We start from the raw sequence: 22,411 nt of genomic DNA, 5'->3' as shown, positions 1-22,411 counted from the left end.
GAATTTACAGCACCTTTTGGAAACAGCTGAAGAAATTCAAGCTGTGACCAGTTCTAGGAGCTCTGGACCAACCTCCGATGTTTCCTGCCCTCAAGCATCCTCTGGAGAAGAGCTCATGGGGGCTTTTCCAGTTCACTGTGGTGCAAAATCACAGCTCACACCACTGGTTCCTCTAGCTCTGCATCTTGCTCCTGGGATTAACCACAGCTTTGGAGTAGAGCTGTGCTTGATCGCTCCGTCAGCTGTGTGTGCTCTGCCCCAGGACAAGGAAAGAGGAGGAGGTTTCATACCCTGGTGTCTTTGCTGCTGTTGGATGGACGATGCGCTCTCCCAGGGCACAGGTGAGATGTCCTGCATGGCCCAAGGGAGATGAGGTGAGACAGTGGTCCCCAAGACACAGTCCCTATATCTATCAGCACTGATAAGGCCGCACCTTGAATCTTGGGGTCAGTTTTGAGCCCCTCACATCAAGAAAGGCCTTGAGGTGCTGGAGCGAGTGGAGAGAAGGGAATGGAGCTGGTGAGGGGCTGGAGCACAAGTGTGATGGGAGCGGCTGAGGGACCTGGGGGTTCAGCTGGAGAACAGGAGCTGAGGGGAGACCTTCTGATCTCTGAACTGCCTGAAAGGAGCTTGGAGCCAGGGGGGTCGGGCTCTGCTCCCCAGGAACAAGCGCCAGGAGCAGAGGAAACGGCCTCAAGTTGCACCAGGGGAGGTTGAGGTTGGATCTGGGGAACAATTTCTTCCCCAAAGGGCTGTGGGGCATTGGAACAGGCTGCCCAGGGCAGTGCTGGAGTCACCATCCCTGGAGGGGTTTAAAAGACACATAGATGAGGTTCTCAGGGACACGGGGCAGTGCCAGTGTTGGGTTAACGGTCAGACTCGATGATCTTAAAGGTCTTTTCCAACCAAAATGACTCTACGTTTCTATATCCAAATGTTGATGGTACCTTTACTGCTCCCATCATGCGGTCTGGAGGGACAAACCCAGCCCTGCTCTTCCTTTAGCCTGCCATTTTTGTCTTGTCCAACAGCGACACGTTTCCAAAGGAGCCCCACATCTGCAGGCAGGCTCCAGTTTTACATCGGAAATAAAATCAGAGAATCAGCATCAACTAAACCACAGGAGAGAAGAGATCCCAATAAGAAGCAAGGATAGTGTAACCATCCCGATCAATGCCATTTGGGATGATTTGGTGACAGATTTGCTATTGCACAGATATCCTTCCACATTGCTCCAATACATCCCCCTCCTTTTGGTGCAGAGCAAGTGAGGATGAGCATCCTCAGGTGAACAGGAGATGCAGGGGAGGAAGGAGCGGACAGCTGGAGCACCCTGCAGTCAGGCTTATCCTCACTAAAAAGCCAAAACCAGTGAAATAAAAAGTCATGTGGCACATGGAGATGCTGCAAAGGGGGTTTTTAATTGCTCCATTAACTTTAGCCTGAGTGTCTGATCCCAAGTTTGGTGTTTAGGAGCTTGCTGGAGTCAAAAGGTAAGAGAGAAATCACTGTTCCCTTCCTAACACAGGTTTGGCGTTTCAGATCTGTAACCAGAACAACCTGTGTTGTGGCGGGATCTTCCGACCAACATGGGGCTCCCAGGCAAATGTGAATTGGCAGCACCCCAAAATGAGGTTCCCTTGGGGTGCGCAGGGCTCTCGCCACCCCTTGTGCCGCAGAGCTGCATCGAAAACCAGCAATTTCTGCTGTAACTCGAGCGCGACCAGATCTGAAGCTCTTTTAACATCGCTTTTCCTCGTCAAAGGCAAACCTGGAAATGATACATCTTAGGGTTTTATCACCAGCATCTCTGATTCAGTAAGGAAGTGAAGGCTAACCTTTATAAAGTGATAAGGGCAGCGTATTTCACACTCGCCCCGGTGCCAAATAGCCTTCAGAGCTTTAAAAACTAATCATATGAATAGAGGCATGACTTTTCTTTCCTTTCTCCCCTTGCCAAGTTCTGAGCTACTATAATATGCTCAATCAGGGCCCTTTGTCTGGCCAACCACACCAGAATATTAATGGGGAGATTCTGCTACTTTCTTACCCTGCCTTTTGACATCTATCCGCGAAAGAGATAGTGGCGGGTTAAGACAACAAAATCAATCACTGTCAACACAGATATGCATTAAGTGGGTTTTTTTTTTTTGCAAAGACGTGCATTTGGATTCTTCTTTTTAATTAAATAAATGAGTTACAGGAAACCTGGGGAGGGAAAGAAAACTGTTCAGTGAAAACATGAAAAAAACACCAAAGCAGTGGTAAACCTTCAGGACTTATTTAATTTAGTGACATTCATAACGATGCTGCCCGTAGTTAAAAAACTGCTCTCGGCCTTTATTTATGTACAAAAAGATCATGCTCCTATGTTTCATCAAGTTAAACTTCTCTTTTCAGAGAGGATGCTTTAGTCTCTGCCTACTAAGGAGTGGAGCCCGTGAACACTGCTGGGTATTTGTATATCAAGGATTTAAATATCCTGGGTGGTTAAATCAGAGTGAAATGAGCTCTCCCAGGCTCTCTCCTCACAGCCATGACCCAAATAACCGACGTACCCACAGGACCCATTTCCCTTTGGCACAATCATTCCCGATTCATCAGCAGAGCCAAGAGGAACAGAAAGAAGTAACAGCAGCGAAGGAATCGTGTTCCTTTGGATTAGAAGGAAGTCTGAGAAGAGTCTGCTTAAATGGAAAGAAGATGACAAAAAACTGGACAAGCAATTCGTTTTATTTTGAAGCTTTCAGGAGAGATCTATTCAACCACGCACAGATTCTTGAGGAAGTTTCTCAGCCATGTCACTTGCCATCAATGGCTAAAACTGGCCCAGACCAATTATTATCATGTAAATTAATGCTAGGAGAGCATTCACATGGCATTTTGAGGAGCTGGGGCTTAATGCAGGATGCTCTGTGCAAACAGATCTTTTTCCCAATGTCTAGGCTAAAAAATACACAGTACAGGAGCTTCCTCCAGTGAATTCAATGTAGATGACCTATGAGGCTTTCTATTCTACCACTTCTGATACAAAATACTTAATTAATGGAGCGTAAAATGACAAAATTGGAATAAAATGGATATTAGGATCACAATGTTGGCACTGGTAGCATCCGGATGAGTTTGGTTATCAGATTTAGCCTGGCCTGGAATTTCTGTGCCAAGAAACAAGGGATGAACGCAAAGGCCAAGACGGAGGCTACAAGTGAATCCATGAATCTCAAAAAGTGCAGGGGCTGTGCAAAGACCCCAAGGGCTCTGCATCCTCACCCTTTCACCACCCAAGAGTCTTAAAAACACTGGCAAAGCTGATTATCCCCACTGGAGTATGAGCAATGATTTCTGTGACTCGACATATTTCCTACTCTCGGTTGTTCCTCTCTCTAGACTTGCATCATCTTTCTGTTATTGTGCTTGAATTCAGTGAATAAGTAAAATGACAATCTGGGCAAATCAGACTTTAATTTGCAACAGTTTCACTTACTCCTACAGTTTTATAGCCAAATGCCAATCAAGGAAGTGATGAATAGTGATGGGAATGTGCCGACAAGCTTTTTGACTCGCTGGAATGACAAAGAGGACCTGTTTCTTCAGGATGTGTCAATGATTCAGAGATGAAGCCATTTACAGCGTGCAGGGAAAGGCAATCTGCCTACATACTGGCTTTCACTTGTCTGGAAAGAAAAAGGTACAAACAATCTGGTTTGGACACAGTAAGTTGTCTCTGAAAGAATCCCCTCTGGAGGTATTGATATTTTTCATTTGATTCGCCTTACACAGCTCCTGGGGTTGGGATGGAGGAGAAACACGACCAGGTCATGGCTCAAACGGAGGAGAGCTTTGGTGACAACACCAGATCTGAGAACTGCTGCCCAGTACAACCAGTTGGCCCCACCATTAGGTCGCAGACTGTTGCTCTGTTTACTACATGGGTGATCAAGGTAGCATCATCAACCAGGACAAAGATCTGCCTGAATTAAAAGTCATTCTTTCCCTCTCTAATCCGAGCCACTTTCCTAGGTGTGCTCACAAGGACAATTCTTCACAGAATCATTTTGGTTGGAAAAGACCTTAAAGACCACTACGTCAAATCATTAACCCAACACTGCGAAGTCCAACGCTACCCCATGTCTCTGAGAACCTCATCTATGTGTCTTTTAAACCCCTCCAGGGATGGTGGCTCCAGCACTGCCCTGGGCAGCCTGTTCCAATGCCCCACAGCCCTTTGGGGAAGGAATTGTTCCCCACATCCAACCTCAACCTCCCCTGGCGCAACTTGAGGCCGTTTCCTCTGCTCCTGGCGCTTGTTCCTGGGGAGCAGAGCCCGACCCCCCTGGCTCCAAGCTCCTTTCAGGCAGTTCAGAGATCAGAAGGTCTCCCCTCAGCTCCTGTTCTCCAGCTGAACCCCCAGGTCCCTCAGCTGCTCTCATCACACTTGTGCTCCAGCCCCTTCCCCAGCTCCGTTCCCTTCTCTCCACTCGCTCCAGCACCTCAAGGCATGAGGGCCCAAAACTGACTCCAGGATTTGAGGTGAACAGAGGAATCAGAAATCAGCAAAAGGTCAGGAAAGCACAAGACGCTGCTGTCACTGAAGTGTCCTTATCGAACCACAACCTCGCTCTCCTCTGTCCTTGTTGCATTCAGAAGCAGCTCTGCTTTCTCCTTTCTCTTGAAGGATAAAGAGCTTCAGAATGGTTTATCTACCAAGCCATCACACGACTGATAAGCAAAGCCTAGAAAAATCGCCCAAACAGATAATTTCCTTTCTCAATATCATCAGCAGAACCAAATCCAGGCAACGCAGGAGGAGTTCTCAGGTCAGCAAAGTTTTGAGATCATGGAGTGTTAGGGCACATGGACTCAAGTTTCCTTACTCCACTTGAGGAAAGACCACATCTCAATCTCTTCTCACACCTGGGGACACAACAGCTATGCAAACACCATAGTTATTTTGTTCCCAGCCAGTTTTACTATTATTTGTACTCTCCTTGAAACCCTTTTACAACTTCATTTAACATTTTACCTTATAAAGTCTTCCTCCTCCTCTCTCTTGGGTCTCAGTTGCTTGGGCTGAGCCATGTTGCTCCAGTTGGGCAGGGATTTCAGGAGCCTGCTAATATCGTCGTCCTTAGCCCAGGAGGCGCTGATCACCAACTTCTCATCCGACTGCACGATGCTCCTGCGGGGGAAGCGGCAACAATCACATTAGCGCGAAGCAAATTGTGTTTTTCACGCAATTCCGCACCAATTCATTAAAACGCCGATCACATACAAAGGTGCATTAAGGAAAGAGTCCAAAGAAGAATCGAACAAAGCGCTGCTGTTGGGGGCACGGCAACACGGGTGGACAGGATATAAAATTCTCTTAAAACTCACAACTCTTGATGTATTTTGATAGAGTCTTTAAGGGAAAAAGGGCCATATTCTCCCCACCCTTGAAATGGTTCAACTGCAATCATTGACACAACCGGAGGAGGCGGTTCTGTAGCAGAAGAGAGAGAAGGTGTTCTCTCCATGGCTCATTTGTTCTTTGTGATCTCAACAGAGCTCGGCAGCCGCTGCTGATGGTGTTGTGACTGCAAGGTGGAAACCTGCCCAGGAAGACCTGGGTGGGAGCCACCAGCTCACCGCACACCAGCTGGTCCAGCCTGGGGACCAGGGCCGAAGCAACAAGAGGAAATGAAGGGTCCAGCATCTTCTCTTCAGTCATCCAAAAAAGCTAATAATAGAGATTTCAGCTAATTTTTATGTACGTGTGAAATCCAATTAAAGATTACAGCATATTCCGGTTATTAAGACTTTCCCTGTTTAATATTTTTGGCAGTGTAACTAATCTGAATTCCTCACTGGCAATTGCAGGAGACAAATGGGATGCTGTATTTGGAAAAGTCAATTAGCTGCCTGTTTTTTGTGTCAGGATTGCTCATGAACAACCAGCAGCATAGTCCTTGTCAATGTTTGCTACTTCACTGGCCACACTGGTGAGAAAGGAAAGTCCTCTCCCACTCTTGGGTTGTTGAGTAGACCACAAGGATCTGGAAGGTGTTTTCCTATGTCTTAGAAAGGGCGAGTGGGAGTCAGGGCTGCTGGCATTTCCTTCTAGAGCCTGCCACCCATTGTCTCCATGGTGAGCATATCACAGAATCCCAGAATGTCAGGGGTTGGAAGGGACCTGGAAAGCTCATCCAGTGCAATCCCCCCATGGAGCAGGAACACCCAGCTGAGGTTCCACAGGAAGGGGTCCAGGCGGGTTTGAATGTCTGCAGAGAAGGAGACTCCACAACCTCCCTGGGCAGCCTGGGCCAGGCTCTGACACCCTCACCATGAACAAGTTTCTTCTCAAATTTAAGTGGAACCTCTTGTGTTCCAGTTCGAACCCATTGCCCCTTGTCTTATCATTGGTTGTCACCGAGAAGAGCCTGGCTCCATCCTCCTGACACTCACCCTTTGTATATTTGTAAACATGAATGAGTCACCCCCCAGTCTCCTCTTCTCCAGCTCCAGAGCCCCAGCTCCCTCAGCCTTTCCTCACACAGGAGATGCTCCACTCCCTTCAGCATCTTTGTTGCCCTGCGCTGGACTCTCTCCAGCAGTTCCCTGTCCTTCTGGAGCTGAGGGGCCACAACTGGACACAATATTCCAGGTGTGGTCTCCCCAGGGCAGAGCAGAGGGGCAGGAGAACCTCTCTGACCTACTGACCACCCCCTTCTAACCCACCCCAGGTACCATTGGCCTTCCTGGCCACAAGGGCCCAGTGCTGGCTCATGCTCACCCTGCTGTCCCCAAGACCCCCAGCTCCCTTTCCCCTACACTGCTCTCTAATAGGTCATTCCCCAACTTCCACTGGAACCTGGGGTTGTTCCTGCCCAGATTCCAGACTCTACACTTGCCCTTGTTCTATTTCATTAAATTTTTCCCCGCCCAACTCTCCAACCTGTCCAGGTCTCTCAAAGCAATAGCACGGTGGTGACCTCTCTGATGAGCAGCAGTGGGATCTGTTCTGCCCTCTGTAATGGGAACAGGGCAAATCCACCGAACAACCAGTGCAGTGTGACTTGAGGAAGGAAGCATCTGAGATGCTTAGGGAGTTGATTTAGTGCTAGAGTTAGGTCATGGTTGGACTCCGTGATCTTAAGCGTCTCTTCCAAACCAAAATGATTCTATGAAAAGACAAGGTCTTAGAGGTCCTGTTCCTACGGAGCTGCAAGTTAGCAACAGAATCAAGATCCCCCTCAGGTGCTAAGACACTGATCACCTTCTACTACGCAAAAATACGGAAAAGGCTCTGGGACCTGTGTTTGCTCTTTAAACACCCACCACCCTTGCTCACAGGGGTACAAGACACCAAAAATAACGCATATTTGCTGGGTCCTACAATGCGAGGGCTTGAAGAAGCGTAAATGCCAGACAGAACTTTTTCTGTTACTGTCCCTATTCCCCAGAAGAAATGACTTCTCCAAAATGCAGAGAAAATTTGGTCATCAAAAAGATGCAGAGATTCAACACTGGATCTGTCAACCAGGAACAGGAGCTGGTGGGTGCTGCAGTGTGGATGTACCCGTGTTGGCTCAGCCCATGTTGGCTCAATGGGGACCTTGCAGAGCCATTTGGAACAGACTAGAAGAGACTACTTTTCAGCTGGAAGGGACCTACAATGACCATCTAGTCCAAACACATGAACACTTCAGGGCTGATCAAGAGCTAAAGGATGTTGTCAAGGGCATTGTCCAAGTGCCACCCAAACACTGACAGGTTTGGGGCATCAACCACCTCTGTAGGAAGCCTGTTCCAGTGTTTGACCACCCTCCTGGTAAAGAAATGCTTCCTCATGTCCAGCCTAAACCTCCTATTCACTCAGCTGCAGACTTCTGGATCCAAGCCAGGATGGTGCACGGGGCAAACAGATGCTCAGAGCTGTCGCTAGAATTCAGGTGGTCATTTTGGGAAGGGTCATGGCCTCAAGTTGCACCAGGAGAGGTTTAGGTTGGATATTAGGAATAAATTCTTAACAGAAGGGGTTGTTGGGCATTGGAACCGGCTGCCCAGGGCCGTGCTGGAGTCGCCATCCCTGAAAGGGTTTAAAAGGTGTTTAGACGAGGTTCTTAGGGACATGGCTTAGTGTCAGAGTTGGGTTATGGTTGGACTCGATGATCCTGAGGGTCTCTACAAATGAAATGATTTTATGATTCTATGATTCTAAGATCACAATAAAGACCCTACACATTTGTAATGAGTTCTGTGGTCTTAGTTTACATTTCCTGAAAGGTGTGTTTTGGTCAATAAACAGAAATAAAAGTGACATCACACTGTGTATATGTGGTTTGAAAAGGAAAATGGTGGAAAGGGTATTGAGATAGGAGCTAACGTTGATCTACCTTGAAGGAGAGCACCAGCATGGAGCAACTTTAACTCCTTTCACCTACCAACAAGAAAACAACCTCTGCTCGGTAAGTACACGGGGTTTGTGAAAATGGATTTGTCACATGCACTTACATAGACATTTTCCTTCTCTTTAAATTTCATGTCCAATCTGCCGCGGACAAAAGAATGAGTTTTGTTTCCAGCCGCAGAAGACCTTGGCGTCAAAATTTCACTTTGGCTTTCTGCTGTTGTTGGGAACTTGGTGTTTTTCCACTTGTGAAAAAAAGACCTCTTTTTTCCACCCTGGTAAACCGAGGGGAAAAATAGAGCTACACCAGAATCTCTGACATTCGGAATGGAAAAACTGAATTTGATGATATCTGGCCATTTCTCTGCCAAGGCAAGACAACTGTTCCATTGAATATATTACCCAGTGCTTTGTCCTCTCTGGATTTAAATGACTAAAGTAATAGTCTCCTTCCCTTGGGAGTCTATTTCACAGTTGAACAAATTTAACTCTCGGACCGAAAAAAAACAACCCTGATACTGTGCTCGTGTTTTATTTTACTCAATTTCATCCCATTACGTTCCGTTATTTCCCCTTACAGCAGCCTCAGCTCTCACCACTTCCACTGTTTACTCTCTTCAATTATTTACAGCCTTATCACAGCCCCTCAGATGGGAGGCATCTCTGAGAGTCTTCTGCTGGAGTTACGCACAGGACAGAGCTACCTCTCTGTTTTATGATCCTTATTATCTGCTGTCCTCAACAATCCGGTTCCTTTTGGAGTAGGTGTTGGGGGAGGACAGAGGGGAGGCTGTTCAGCTGCTGTAGTTGCAAACTGAGCTGGGTGTCCTTGTTCTTCTAGGGTCGGGGTTTTCGAGAGCCTTACCCACACAATTCCTGCTTTTCTCACCTTTTGGTGATGTGGTACTTGTGAGTTCATGAATCACCGGAGCCCAAAATCAAATTCTCCGTTGAAATCAATAGGGAGCTTCAAATTAATCGATGTTGGGACACCACCACCACTCCATGGGTCCCTTGGAATTACGTCCCCATTACTTCCCATAGGGGGTGGTCAGCAGGTCAGAGAGGTTCTCCTGCCCCTCTGCTCTGCCCTGGGGAGACCACACCTGGAATATTGTGTCCAGTTGTGGCCCCTCAGTTCCAGAAGGACAGGGAACTGCTGGAGAGAGTCCAGCGCAGGGCAACAAAGATGCTGAAGGGAGTGGAGCATCTCCCGTGTGAGGAAAGGCTGAGGGAGCTGGGGCTCTGGAGCTGGAGAAGAGGAGACTGAGGGGTGACCTCATTCATGTTTACAGATATAGAAAGGGGCAGTGTCAGGAGGATGGAGCCAGGCTCTTCTCGGTGACAACCGGTGATAGGACAAGGGGCAATGGGTTCAAACTGGAACACAGGACGTCCCACTTAAATTTGAGAAGAACCTTCTTCCTGGTGAGGGTGGCAGAGCCTGGCCCAGGCTGCCCAGGGAGGTTGTGGAGTCTCCTTCTCTGCAGACATTCAAACCCGCCTGGACACCTTCCTGTGGAACCTCAGCTGGGTGTTCCTGCTCCATGGGGGGATTGCACTGGATGAGCTTTCCAGGTCCCTTCAACTCCTGACATTCTGGGATTCTGTGACTGCAACACCTCCTAATTTTTATTGACAGGTTAGTTTTACTCCAGCCACCCCCTCATTAAGGAAGATGTTAATAGGGTGGTACATCCCCCAGTCTCGGTTAGACGCCCCATCAATTACAGACTCCTTTTTCTTTCTGGCATCTCAGCCAGTTTTCAACCTCCGTAACTTCTATCAATGTCAATTTAATTCGGGTCCTCCAGTAAATTATCACAAGACGGGATGACATGTTTGAGTACAGCTCAAAACGCTTCCTTTCAAATGCCCCCCCCTTCTTCTCCCCAGCTCCTATGCAATTATTCCTGCTGCTCTAATAGGGTTACTTGCTACCACCAGTGCCATAAGCAACTAATTAATTCACAGCTCAACGGGCCAAGGAAAACGCCATCTGTTTGTACCCAGGAGCGGGTCGGAAACGAGTGTAACACTTACACAGGTGATGGCAGGAGGGTTCACCCCACCACACCTCATTGGGTTTTATCCAGAAAGCATCTGCTGGTGGGAACGGGCCCAGGTTTGCAGCACTGGGACCAGAGCGATGGGGAACGTCCCTGGACACAGCTGGGGAGCCATGGCTTTTCATTAGGAAAACATCTGGGGGTTAATTGGACTCCATTGCCTTGTGCCAAATGTGTTGTTGAATTTTTGGCCAGGGTGATGTTTCCACGCTGAGCACTGATCTCACTGCTAAGAGTTTAAAAGCAGCACGTGCCATGTACCTAAAGGTCTGAGAGAGACTGATCTCTGACCCAAAAGAATCAAAAAGACAGCTTAAAACCAAAAAATGAAGTCAAGAAGGGAAAGATACCGATAGGAAGTCGTAACCTGAGTGGCAAGAGTGAGAAATCCTATGTGACTGCAGACTCCACCCCTCAGACAAATTAATCTGCTCCTCATTTCCTTATCAATAAAAGGGGCTTAATTTTAATTTGCCTGGTTGGAATGCAGGGACTGTGATTTTTTTTCTTCCCTCCATCATTTGGAGAGATTTAGGCCCAGTTTTACCCCATGTAGTTTTGTAGATTCAGCTGAGATGGTTCATCAAGGAGGCTGGTTGGTCACCACAAGTTGCCTTCACAGCAGATGGAGAGAACTGAGGGACATTTTATTAAGGTGAATCACTGTTTGGAGATGTCCATCTCTTTTTTACAGGCTAAAACCAGTCATTTAGGTGACTGCTGCTTTTACTCAGACTCTTTGGGTAGGTTGAAAAACATGCAAGAGAGAGAAGGGAGAGAAGATGAAGATTGATAGGAAGGAGGTGGACACACAGGACAGACCTTAAACTTGGTCAGTAAAATAAGAATGTGCAATTTCAACATGAATGTAACTAAACACGAGGCCGGTTGCTGTAGAAAGACATTAGAGAGCATTATTAGAGAGCATTAGAGAGCAGTGTAGGGGAGAGGGAGCTGGGGGTCCTGGGGACAGCAGGGTGACCATGAGCCAGCACTGGGCCCTTGTGGCCAGGAAGGCCAATGGTACCTGGGGTGGGTTAGAAGGGGGTGGTCAGTAGGTCAGAGAGGTTCTCCTGCCCCTCTGCTCTGCCCTGGGGAGACCACACCTGGAATATTGTGTCCAGTTGTGGCCCCTCAGTTCCAGAAGGACAGGGAACTGCTGGAGAGAGTCCAGCGCAGGGCAACAAAGATGCTGAAGGGAGTGGAGCATCTCCCGTGTGAGGAAAGGCTGAGGGAGCTGGGGCTCTGGAGCTGGAGAAGAGGAGACTGAGGGGTGACCTCATTAATCTTTACAGATATACAAAGGGGGAGTGTCAGGAGGATGGAGCCAGGCTCTTCTCGGTGACAACCAATGATAGGACAAGGGGCAGTGGGTTCGAACTGGAACACAGGACGTTCAACTTAAATATGAGAAGAAACTTCTTCCTGGTGAGGGTGTCAGAGCCTGGCCCAGGCTGCCCAGGGAGGTTGTGGAGTCTCCTTCTCTGCAGACATTCAAACCCGCCTGGACCCCTTCCTGTGGAACCTCAGCTGGGTGTTCCTGCTCCATGGGGGGATTGCACTGGATGAGCTTTCCAGGTCCCTTTCACTCCCTTGCATTCTATGATTCTACAATTCTATGATTCTACATGTAAAGAGATTAGTTTAGCGCTCAAGACGGCAAAACTCGGCCGAGAAGGGTGTTGGCAAGAGAGTAAAAGGAAATACCCATGTTAAGGGCAGCCACCCCGAACTAGTCAGGTTTTCCCTGTCCCTGTGATTCCTTCTATGGCCTTTCAGTATTTCCCAAAGCCTCATAAAACTGGTTTAACTGTACAGGCTTAACCCATGAGCAGAGCGGCTTTCACAGAAATCTGCTGAGTAAGCAGCTGGACGTGGGCTGGAGAAGACAGGAAAAGTGCCATGAACACAGCACAAGGTTTTGTGGCTCCGTCTGCCATTTGTGTTTTCACTTTAATCCCCAACCCCTCATAAAGTTGTCAGAAAACATAACTCGTGTTGGCAAACAGTTTGTGTCAAATTGAAATTGCACTTCTTACAACCAGGTAATTTGCAGAAGACATCTCACCTAGATCAGATTAAACGTGCTTCCGAAATTTGTCATCGATTTAACCAAAGAAAATCTGTGTTTGCTAGTTATAGAAATGCCCAATCCATTCATAACCAGCTCTGTTAGGGTTGGCGTGTTTTGTTGTGGGGTTTTGTTTTGCATTCACTAGAAAAATCAGTGCCAAATGGAAATCAAACATTGAAAATCTCGGCTGTGCATTTCTTAGCACCGACGTCCCGACAGAGCTGCCTGTTCTGCAAAGGATGCCCAGCTAAACAGCCTCGCTTTGCGGAGCCTGGATTTGAATACATTTCATCCACATTTGCTCACATTCCCCTTCAAGAAACACACAGGGAACGAACGAATGCCACGTGCCAATCTTACATAAACCATCTCTCCGGCTTCCCAAATCCTCACTGTCTTGACATCTCCAGAACAAACACGCGCTCCCTTGTCCCGATAGCTTCGCCCCATCGTCTTAATTCGCATCTCTAAGGGGTTTGTTCTGATTTGAAGCAGCTAGAAATGATCCTTCCTCCACCAACTTCACCGACAGGAGGATTTATCGGTCTCAAACACCCGAGGAAAACCCCGCGTGGAGCCGTACGGACGTGAGATCCCTGCAGAGGGCACAACGTCCCTGCGGATCCAGCCGGGAAAGCATCATTTGAAATGTATCTAGATTTCTATTTCTGTCAGTCACTTGCTAGCAGCAAAACGAGAACATTTCCTGTTTTTCCTCCTGCTGCAATCAGGATATTGCCAAATTAGGGCTGTCCTAATTACTCCTCAGCAGGTGCCAACTCCAGGAATGGTATCAGCAAAGGAAGAAGGAAGGAAGGACCTTTAAGTTCAAGCCAAAGAAATTACATCTATTGTTTGGCTCAAGTCGGGGAGGTTTCATATAAAATAGGAGCATTTTGGACAACGGCACAGGCACAGTTACCAATTTACACGGGCGCTCGGGCGAAGTTTAGCCCACATATGTGCTCACTGCTATAGCTGGCATTATTAATAATAATAATGAGCCCATCCGCAGCCGCTTGCCAGATGAAGCTTCTCCTGAATGAAACCAGGCAATAGGAAATAATTTCTTAATGCTCTTGGTCAGAAAACACAAGGGGCTTTTTTCGGCCTCCCCTGCTATCGCCAGCCTCAATTAGCCACTAAAGGAGATTATGTATAGCAGCTATTATAGCTCATATTGCCGCAGCATCTTTAGTGGCTTTCAATGCAAGTATTTATCCCCGCGGCGTGGGACACGGTCCTGGCCCCCTCTCCAGAAAAAAACCATTTACAGTTGGGCAGTTGGGATGTATGCAGAATAAGTTATTTATCCATGTTTACACTGGAAATCTATGATAAAGCAAGTATCCAAAGGACTCAAACCCCATGACCCAGTGTGTTAACCCAAGGTGACCACGCTGCATTCAGCTTCCACACCATGGTTGGGAAAGCAGATCTCAGATCACCCAAAAGCACTGATAAACAAAGCCCAGGACAGAGCATTTGATGACTCCTTGAAAGAATAAGTCCATGGGAAGTTTCACAAAACCCAGTGTGTGTGTATCTACGTGTTGTGTTGTGTTGTGGTAACTAATTCCTAAGTTGTCACGAGATCTGAATACCCAAATCTCAATATAATTAATTAAAATACAGCCAGATCTCTTGGGAAAAATTAAATGGAAGGATTTGACTTGCTTGACAAGAAAGCAATAGCTATATACAGCTTTTTATGTTAACCATGATGCCTTATATTCTCCATTTCCAACCTAAGGTTACCTTTTGGCTGATTAAGGGAAAAGCCGTGTAGTTTCTAAACTCTATGACCAGTATCAGGGGAATGATCCATTAGAGAGCAGTGTAGGGGAAAGGGAGTTGGGGGTCCTGGGGACAGCAGGGTGAGCATGAGCCAGCACTGGGCCCTTGTGGCCAGGAAGGCCAATGGTACCTGGGGTGGGTTAGAAGGGGGTGGTCAGTAGGTCAGAGAGGTTCTCCTGCCCCTCTGCTCTGCCCTGGGGAGACCACACCTGGAATATTGTGTCCAGTTGTGGCCCCTCAGCTCCAGAAGGACAGGGAACTGCTGGAGAGAGTCCAGCGCAGGGCAACAAAGATGCTGAAGGGAGTGGAGCATCTCCCGTGTGAGGAAAGGCTGAGGGAGCTGGGGCTCTGGAGCTGGAGAAGAGGAGACTGAGGGGGGACCTCATTCATGTTTACAGATATAGAAAGGGTGAGTGTCAGGAGGATGGAGCCAGGCTCTTCTCGGTGACAACCAATGATAGGACAAGGGGTAATGGGTTCGAACTGGAACACAAGAGGTTCCACTTAAATTTGAGAAGAAACTTCTTCCTGGTGAGGGTGTCAGAGCCTGGCCCAGGCTGCCCAGGGAGGTTGTGGAGTCTCCTTCTCTGCAGACATTCAAACCCGCCTGGACACCTTCCTGTGGAACCTCAGCTGGGTGTTCCTGCTCCGGGGGGATTGCACTGGATGAGCTTTCCAGGTCCCTTCCAACCCCTAGTATTCTATGATTCTATGATTCTATGATCATCGACGTTTAAAGAGCCTAAACCACAGTGTGATGTGCACAAAGTCACTGGGAAACCAAGACTCTCCATTATACCACTGATCACCATTCCAGATTTTTCTCCACCTAGAAAGAAACATAGTTGACAATCCCAGCAGAGACGATTTCTAGAAGTAACTCCTTCCTACTCATGACAAAATAGCAAAAAACCCAGGAGTATCTCCAGAATACATTGGTTTCCAAGCCTGCCGGTACCTGTAGGCAAGGGTGCAGGTGTCCTTGTACTCCTGGAGTTTCACACACACCATGTTGAGGAACTGATCCGAATACGCGCTCAAGTCGTGCATCAGGTTCATCAGGTCTTGAACGGTCTTCTCCACAATCACCGTGCTCTGGAAACGAAAAGAAAGCACAAGTATGAATAGCGTGAATCTTAATTTCAGCCTTCTCGTGTTTTGCTAATTAGCGTCACAGATGTAACCGTGCAGCTGATGCTTCCCGACGCCGAGCAGATGCTGGAGCAGCCTGTGCCACCGAGTGATGTGAAACAGAACCAAGGAGGAAAAAGCAGAAACCAAGAGATGGAGGAGTGCAGCTCAGGGCTTTGAGTATCATGTCTGAAAGAGTATGGATTTTTTTCCATAGGCTGAGGAGCAGCAGAGTTCACCGGGTCTTTCCTTCAATAGATGACACCTCAAACTGCAGAACTGTGATTTTCAGAGGAACCAGGTACTCGCAGCTTCACTAAGCTCTGCAAACCCCCAGCATTTCAACCTGAGCAGTAAGTCTGGACTTACAGATCGCAGACTATCCTCAAGATGAAGGATTTTACCCATCGCTCCCATTCGCAGAAGCTGCCGGTGTCTGATGTTTAAGTAGCACCTTGAAATGCCTTTCTCACCCCAAGCAGTGTATTTACAACCATCGGAACAAGGCAAATCTGCAACCCGAAAATCCTGCTCGATACCCTCTAGATGAGCAAGTCTGGATGGTCTGCAGAAGGAGGCACCATATATGTGATAAAGTTCGATATTCAAACAGTTCCATATGAATTTTGGGATTTCTGAGGCTCCTCGAGGCAATTTGGCGCAGATTGTATTTATGACATTGCAATGCTGCTGTGTTTAATTTGGTTGCTAAAAACAACATGGAAGGAAGGTTATCAAAGTCCTGGGTTGATATAAATTGAATTAATATTAGTGAAGGGTTATTCCTGAGCTGTGTGCAAAGGCACTGGAAGAGACCGAAGTGTTTGGACACCCTGGTTTGTTTGAGAAATTATGGACTCAAATTTACATGGGGGGACCCCAGGGACTTGGAGAGAGCTGCCCCAAGGCTGAATTTACCCCTTTCTCTGTGTTAATCAGGATGTGGAGTTAGTGACTCGGTTGTTCGCAGAGCAAAATCTCATCAAACCCCACATCGTCATCCCTGCCACATCCCGACAAGTCCAACTTCCCTCTCTATTGATTTCCAGATTAAAGTGCGGCACCATGGCCCTGATCCATAATCCTGCTCCTCCGGAGTGACCCCGTGAGTGACAGGAATTGATTCTGCTCCGCTACCTGTCCCTGATTTGGTAAAAAACAGCATCTGCAAACCTCATCCTCATTCAGAGCACAGGGCTTGGAAGCATGTGGGGGTTTCAATGAAGGCTCAGTCACCACCTGAGCTGTTCCTGATACGTCCTTGGCTCATAACTGCACTTGGAGGAAAAAAAAACCACCCAACCTTCTCTTTGGTTGCTCTTTCATCATATTAAGCAAATCACAGGAATTAACTGATCTTTCATATTGTAATTAGCAACAATTTGGGATTATTTTGTCCAAACAAAAATGTAGTCTGGCATAGCTGCCTCTCACATGCTCCTGTTTATGCTGTTTCTCCTTATTACAAGTATCTCTGTTTTAATAAATATTCAATTCCACGCTGGGGTTGATGCACAGGGAGGAGAACAACCAACCCTATGTGGCTGGCAACCTGGAGTCATCACGAGCAAATGAAGCAGATGACGGCGCGGAGAGGCTGCAGCAGCTGCTGATGCTGTTTGCGCAGCGATGGGCTCCAAGGGGTGAGCACGGCTCATCGGCTGCAGGACTCAAACAGCGCCCAGGCTCTTTTCTAGCCCAGCTTGGTTGACCCCAGCAATGGCAAAACCAGCGTTTTAACAATCCACCCAAATCCTGCTAAAGTGGGAGTTTGAGCTGGCACCTCTTACTTGAGACTAAACTCAAGACCAGGCTCAAGACCTCACGCCAAGAAAGGCTTTGAGGTGCTGGAGCGAGTTGAGAGAAGGGAACGGAGCTGGTGAGGGGCTGGAGCACAAGTGTGATGGGAGCGGCTGAGGGACCTGGGGGGTTCAGCTGGAGAACAGGAGCTGAGGGGAGACCTTCTGATCTCTGAACTGCCTGAAAGGAGCTTGGAGCCAGGGGGGTCGGGCTCTGCTCCCCAGGAACAAGCGCCAGGAGCAGAGGAAACGGCCTCAAGTTGCACCAGGGGAGGTTGAGGTTGGATCTGGGAACAATTTCTTCCCCAAAGGGCTGTGGGGCATTGGAACAGGCTGCCCAGGGCAGTGCTGGAGTCACCATCCCTGGAGGGGTTTAAAAGACACATAGATGAGGTTCTCAGGGACACGGGGTAGTGACAGTGTCGGGTTAATGGTTGGTCTTGTTGATCTTGAGAGTCTTTTCCAACCAAAATGATTCTATGATTCTATCTTTGGACTGATAAATGCAGTATGAATATTACCGAATAATCTGAGGAACTTAGATCCACCAGGTTAGAGGTAGGGCACAGTCACACCTTCATTGAATTTGGGCTGATTAAGGAGCTGCTGGCCTTCAACCTTCAAGCATCAACAACTTGAACCAGTGCAGGGGTTTAGCAGACGGGCTTCACTTTACTCCTACAAGGCTCAGAAGTGCTGCCGTGGCCAGTGTTTGTCTGTCAGCAGAGGAAAAGGCGACCTTCCAACTGCTGACGTGAGCCACGAGAACATCTCGATGATCTTAAAGGTCTTTTCCAACCAAAATGATTTTATGGTCCAACCAAAATGATTTCTACCAAAACAATTCTGACTGCACAAATGGAAAATAGAGAAGTCGCTGTGCAACTTGAACCCAAATCTCTTTCAGGAATCTGATCCTGATCTTTAAGGGTGAGGCACTGAAGTCAACACTTAGACATAGGGAATAAAAAATACAAAATCAAAAAATCCTTCCTAACTCATGTAGCAACCTGGAAGACAAAAGCAATTTTTCTCATCTTTGCATGATCATGAGCCAGCACTGGGCCCTTGTGGCCAGGAAGGCCAATGGTACCTGGGGTGGGTTAGAAGGGGGTGGTCAGTAGGTCAGAGAGGTTCTCCTGCCCCTCTGCTCTGCCCTGGGGAGACCACACCTGGAATATTGTGTCCAGTTGTGGCCCCTCAGCTCCAGAAGGACAGGGAACTGCTGCAGAGAGTCCAGCGCAGGGCAACAAAGATGCTGAAGGGAGTGGAGCATCTCCTGTGTGAGGAAAGGCTGAGGGAGCTGGGGCTCTGGAGCTGGAGAAGAGGAGACTGAGGGGTGACCTCATTCATCTTTACAGATATAGAAAGGGGGAGTGTCAGGAGGATGGAGCCAGGCTCTTCTCGGTGACAACCAATGATAGGACAAGGGGCAACGGGTACAAACTGGAACACAAGAGGTTCCACTTAAATTTGAGAAGAAACTTGTTGGGGGTGAGGGTGTCAGAGCCTGGCCCAGGCTGCCCAGGGAGGTTGTGGAGTCTCCTTCTCTGCAGACATTCAAACCCGCCTGGACCCCTTCCTGTGGAACCTCAGCTGGGTGTTCCTGCTCCATGGGGGGATTGCACTGGATGAGCTTTCCAGGTCCCTCCAACCCCTGACATTCTGGGATCCTGTGATTCTGTGGACAATCAAACTTCCCGGTTTTCCCTGGTACTTCACTGGTGAGAGCTGGGTGGGACTTCCAGCCCATCGATGCTCTCAACTGATCTCTCTTGCTCACCAGGGATCTGTCCTTCCAGGCATCCCCATGTCACCAGCAAACTTCATGAGCTGGTGCCACCAAAGCAAGAGGAATCAAACCTGGCCTTGATCCGCCCCATTTCTATTTCTTAACATAACTCAAAATTCGAAAAAACAACTAAAAAAACCCAAAGATCGTATGTTAAAAGAGGTTTCTATGTAGTTTCTCCCACTTACTTTCTGCTCTCTACAACAACATTAAAATCACAGCTAAGCTCCTGCCAATCTCTTGATTTTTGAATAAGATCTTTTGATTTAAAGGAAATACAAAGCTATTCGCATGATTTAAAAAAATAACAATAAAAGAAAGCAAAAAGGTGATTACCATATGAAAGAAGACAGTCCCGGATATGTAATGGTTATTTTTCTGTAACATTTCAACCTTTCCCAAAGCAAACCTGACACATCTGCATGTGTCTCTGGGGACGCCATGCATTAGGACGCATTAGGCCATGTTAATAAAGCTGGATTCGTTAGCTGGGCCAGCGCGGGTTCTTCTGAAATGAAAGGCAGCGCACGTATTATAAGAGAGCCACAATCCAGTTGCCTCTAACCCATCTGGATTCATTAACGGCAAATGGGGATGATCAAAGCGTAATTTTACAGCGAGGCGCTTCAGTGAAGCCTTTTAAAGAAACCCACGCTAACAAGGAAACGCGTCCGCCGAACAATATTCATCCCCTCGCACCCGAAAACGCCGCGTGGGGCTGAATCCCAACACGACGCTGAGGGGATCATTCATTACTCCTCCAGCACGTCGGGGGGAAGGTTTTAAAAGGGTCTCAAGGCTACTCAAAATGAAACGAAATTCCTTCTTATGACCTCCTGTCCATTAGCTATCGCCAAGCTAATAGAATAACACAGTGCACAACTCGTTATTAACACTGTGGGCTTTGTCTTTAATGTATTTTGCAAACAGCTGTCATTGCTCCTTGCTATAGTCCTTACTCTCAGTTGTGCTGAAGCTTTGGATAACGTGAAGCAGCTCCAGGGTGGGAATAATTCATGCTAGGACCATAGGGTTTCCACCAGTGATGGAGAACAAGCAGACCAAAAAGAACTATTTGAATCATACCTTTGGGATTATTGTCTTGTGCAACCCCATCTAATTTTTTAAAATGACCGAATTCCTCTATAGCAAGAGGGCACTGGATGTAGAACGACATAGCTGGAGGTTTGTTTTCAAGGGGCCCTTAAAATGCAGTTTCAGTACAATAAAACTGGTTCCCCGATGCGCAGAAGCTCAAAACAGCTCAAGCCTACACAAACTTCCATGTTTTCAACCTGTTTTGTTTTCCGCAACTCCTTGCCAAGGAACACTTATTAGGTGAACAATCTCCAATGCGAATATTTGTTTGCAGAAATCACAGCTTCTCCTATGCCCATTCCCCTGGTTCATTTTTCTCGGGGTAAGAAGGCAAAGACAGGGATGCACCTGTGCGGGGACATCTTCACCACGCAACGGGCTCTTGAAAACACAGCAGATGGAAGAAGAGACCTTGGCACTGGAAAGGTTGTCGATTATTACTGTATTATTGCCCATTACTTAAAAATCTCCTTGAGATGCCTTGGCAGAGGAAGGCACCAGATGAGTGCAGGACGTGGCTGCCTTAAAGGGAATAAATAAAGCCTAATCTAATTTTTAAGCTGGAGCATAGCTGACGCCGTATGATTTAAGAAGTGCTATAGGGAGTGCAAGTGTAATTAAAGGCAGGAGAGGTGAGACAGAAGGTTTTCAAACCTCTTCAAGCTCAGCGCTGACCCACAGCTCCGGGTTTGGGACCGTTTCCAAAGTTGGTTATGTCTCACACTGACACTTTGATTTGCAACATTTCTTCATTCATTTTCTTGTTTTATTTTTTATTAGTTTTTCAGCCATCCCTGAAAACGGTGAATTCACAGCATCTGCCTTTCCAAAGCGTCATTCATCCTCCTTTCCCCGCACTGAGAAGGTGTGTTCAGCAGGTGGCTCCGCTCACACACACCGGGGCATCAGTCTTTGGGGAAGAGCCACAAATATTTAATCACAGCATCATAGGATAATTTGGGTTGGAAGGGACCTTCAAAGGTCACCCAGTGCCACCCCTGCCATGAGCAGGGACATCTTCCCCAGCTCAGGTTGCTCAGAGCCCCGTCCAGCCTGGCCTGGGATGTCTCCAGGGATGGTTCATCCACCACCTCTCTGCCCAACCTGGGCCAGGCTCTCACCACCCTCAGGGCCAACAATTTCTTCCTCATGTCCAGCCTGAATCTCCCTCCTTATTTTAAACCATCACCCCTTGTCCTATTGCAACAGGCCCTGCTCAAAAGTCTGGCCCCATCTTTCTTATGGGCCCCTTTTAAGTCTGGAAAGGCCACAATAGGGTCTCTCCAGAGCTTCTGTTCTCCAGCTGAACACCCCAACTCTCTCAGCCTGTCCTCCCAGCAGAGCTGTTCCAGCCTCGGATCATTCCTGTGGCTCCTCTGGCCCCTCTCCAACAGGTCCATGTCAGAGGAAAAGTCCTTCGCTGGCCCCAGTAGGAACACACCCTTGTACAGATTTGTTCTGCTCAACATAGCCTCACCTATCTCAGGTGCTCTGTGCCGTGTCACCATCCATTATGATGACAAACTTCCCCACAGATTGCTTGGTTCTTCCCATGGAGATGGGGTGCAGAGTTGGGGGCTGCACTTGGAAAGGGGGTGGCTGTGGTTTAGGAGATCGTGGCGCGTCTCCTTTCCTGCTGGGAAGGTTGGTGTTGCTTTCTTGTCGTACCTGTGGGTGTCAGGCTGATTCCTCACTCTGCGATGAGTTGTGGAAATGACCTTGCAGAGGCTGGGATGGAGACAACGAGCTAATGGGTACGTGGTGAAAGCAGGATCTGGATCCTCCTGAATGCCAGCAAAGCATGGGGTGATCTCCCAGCATCTCATCATTGGCCTCAAGCATCTCACAAAGCAGTAACCCAGGGTTCTGGAGGGATGTTCTGGCTCAGGAACCTCAACACGGTCGCTGGTGCCATTCCTGCACCAGGGAAAGCCACATGCTGGGCAAGTCCCCCTCTTTAACCAAGATCCCAAAGAAAGGACATCCACCAAAGATCCATTTCACCTTCTTTTCTCATATCAAAACTTCACTGTTCCTTGTTCCCCTCTGGGCCCACTTTCCATATCGTAGCGTTGGCCATTCCCATCCCTCCTCTCCAAACCTCCAAATCTCTGTCGGGGACCACACCAGCGTAATGCCACAGGACACAATGAGACATAACGGGACTGTGGAGACAGGACTGAGTTCAATGTGCTCTTGGATACTGGCCTGGCATACAGAATTCTGCCCAAAAACGTGCAATTCCCCAAAAACCATATAGGA

The 22,411-nt window shown here is 47.9% G+C and overlaps 1 protein-coding gene across 2 annotated transcripts in view; it reads right to left on the bottom strand.

The window, feature by feature from the left end:
* The window catches only part of EXOC4 (exocyst complex component 4), a 411,272-nt gene that overhangs the window by 66,758 nt on the left and 322,103 nt on the right, over window positions 1-22,411 (bottom strand). For both annotated transcript variants that reach the window (XM_065856603.2, XM_071803542.1), the window contains exons 12-13: window positions 15,288-15,424; window positions 5,024-5,179 (exon numbers count right to left, since the gene is read on the bottom strand). In XM_065856603.2, coding sequence (XP_065712675.1) covers window positions 5,024-5,179; window positions 15,288-15,424 — 293 coding nt within the window. The remainder of the gene's footprint in view (window positions 1-5,023; window positions 5,180-15,287; window positions 15,425-22,411) is intronic.

The sequence above is a fragment of the Patagioenas fasciata genome, chromosome 1 (assembly GCF_037038585.1).
Source record: "Patagioenas fasciata isolate bPatFas1 chromosome 1, bPatFas1.hap1, whole genome shotgun sequence".
NCBI lineage: Eukaryota > Metazoa > Chordata > Aves > Columbiformes > Columbidae > Patagioenas > Patagioenas fasciata.
This window is presented reverse-complemented; position numbering and strand designations above follow the sequence as displayed.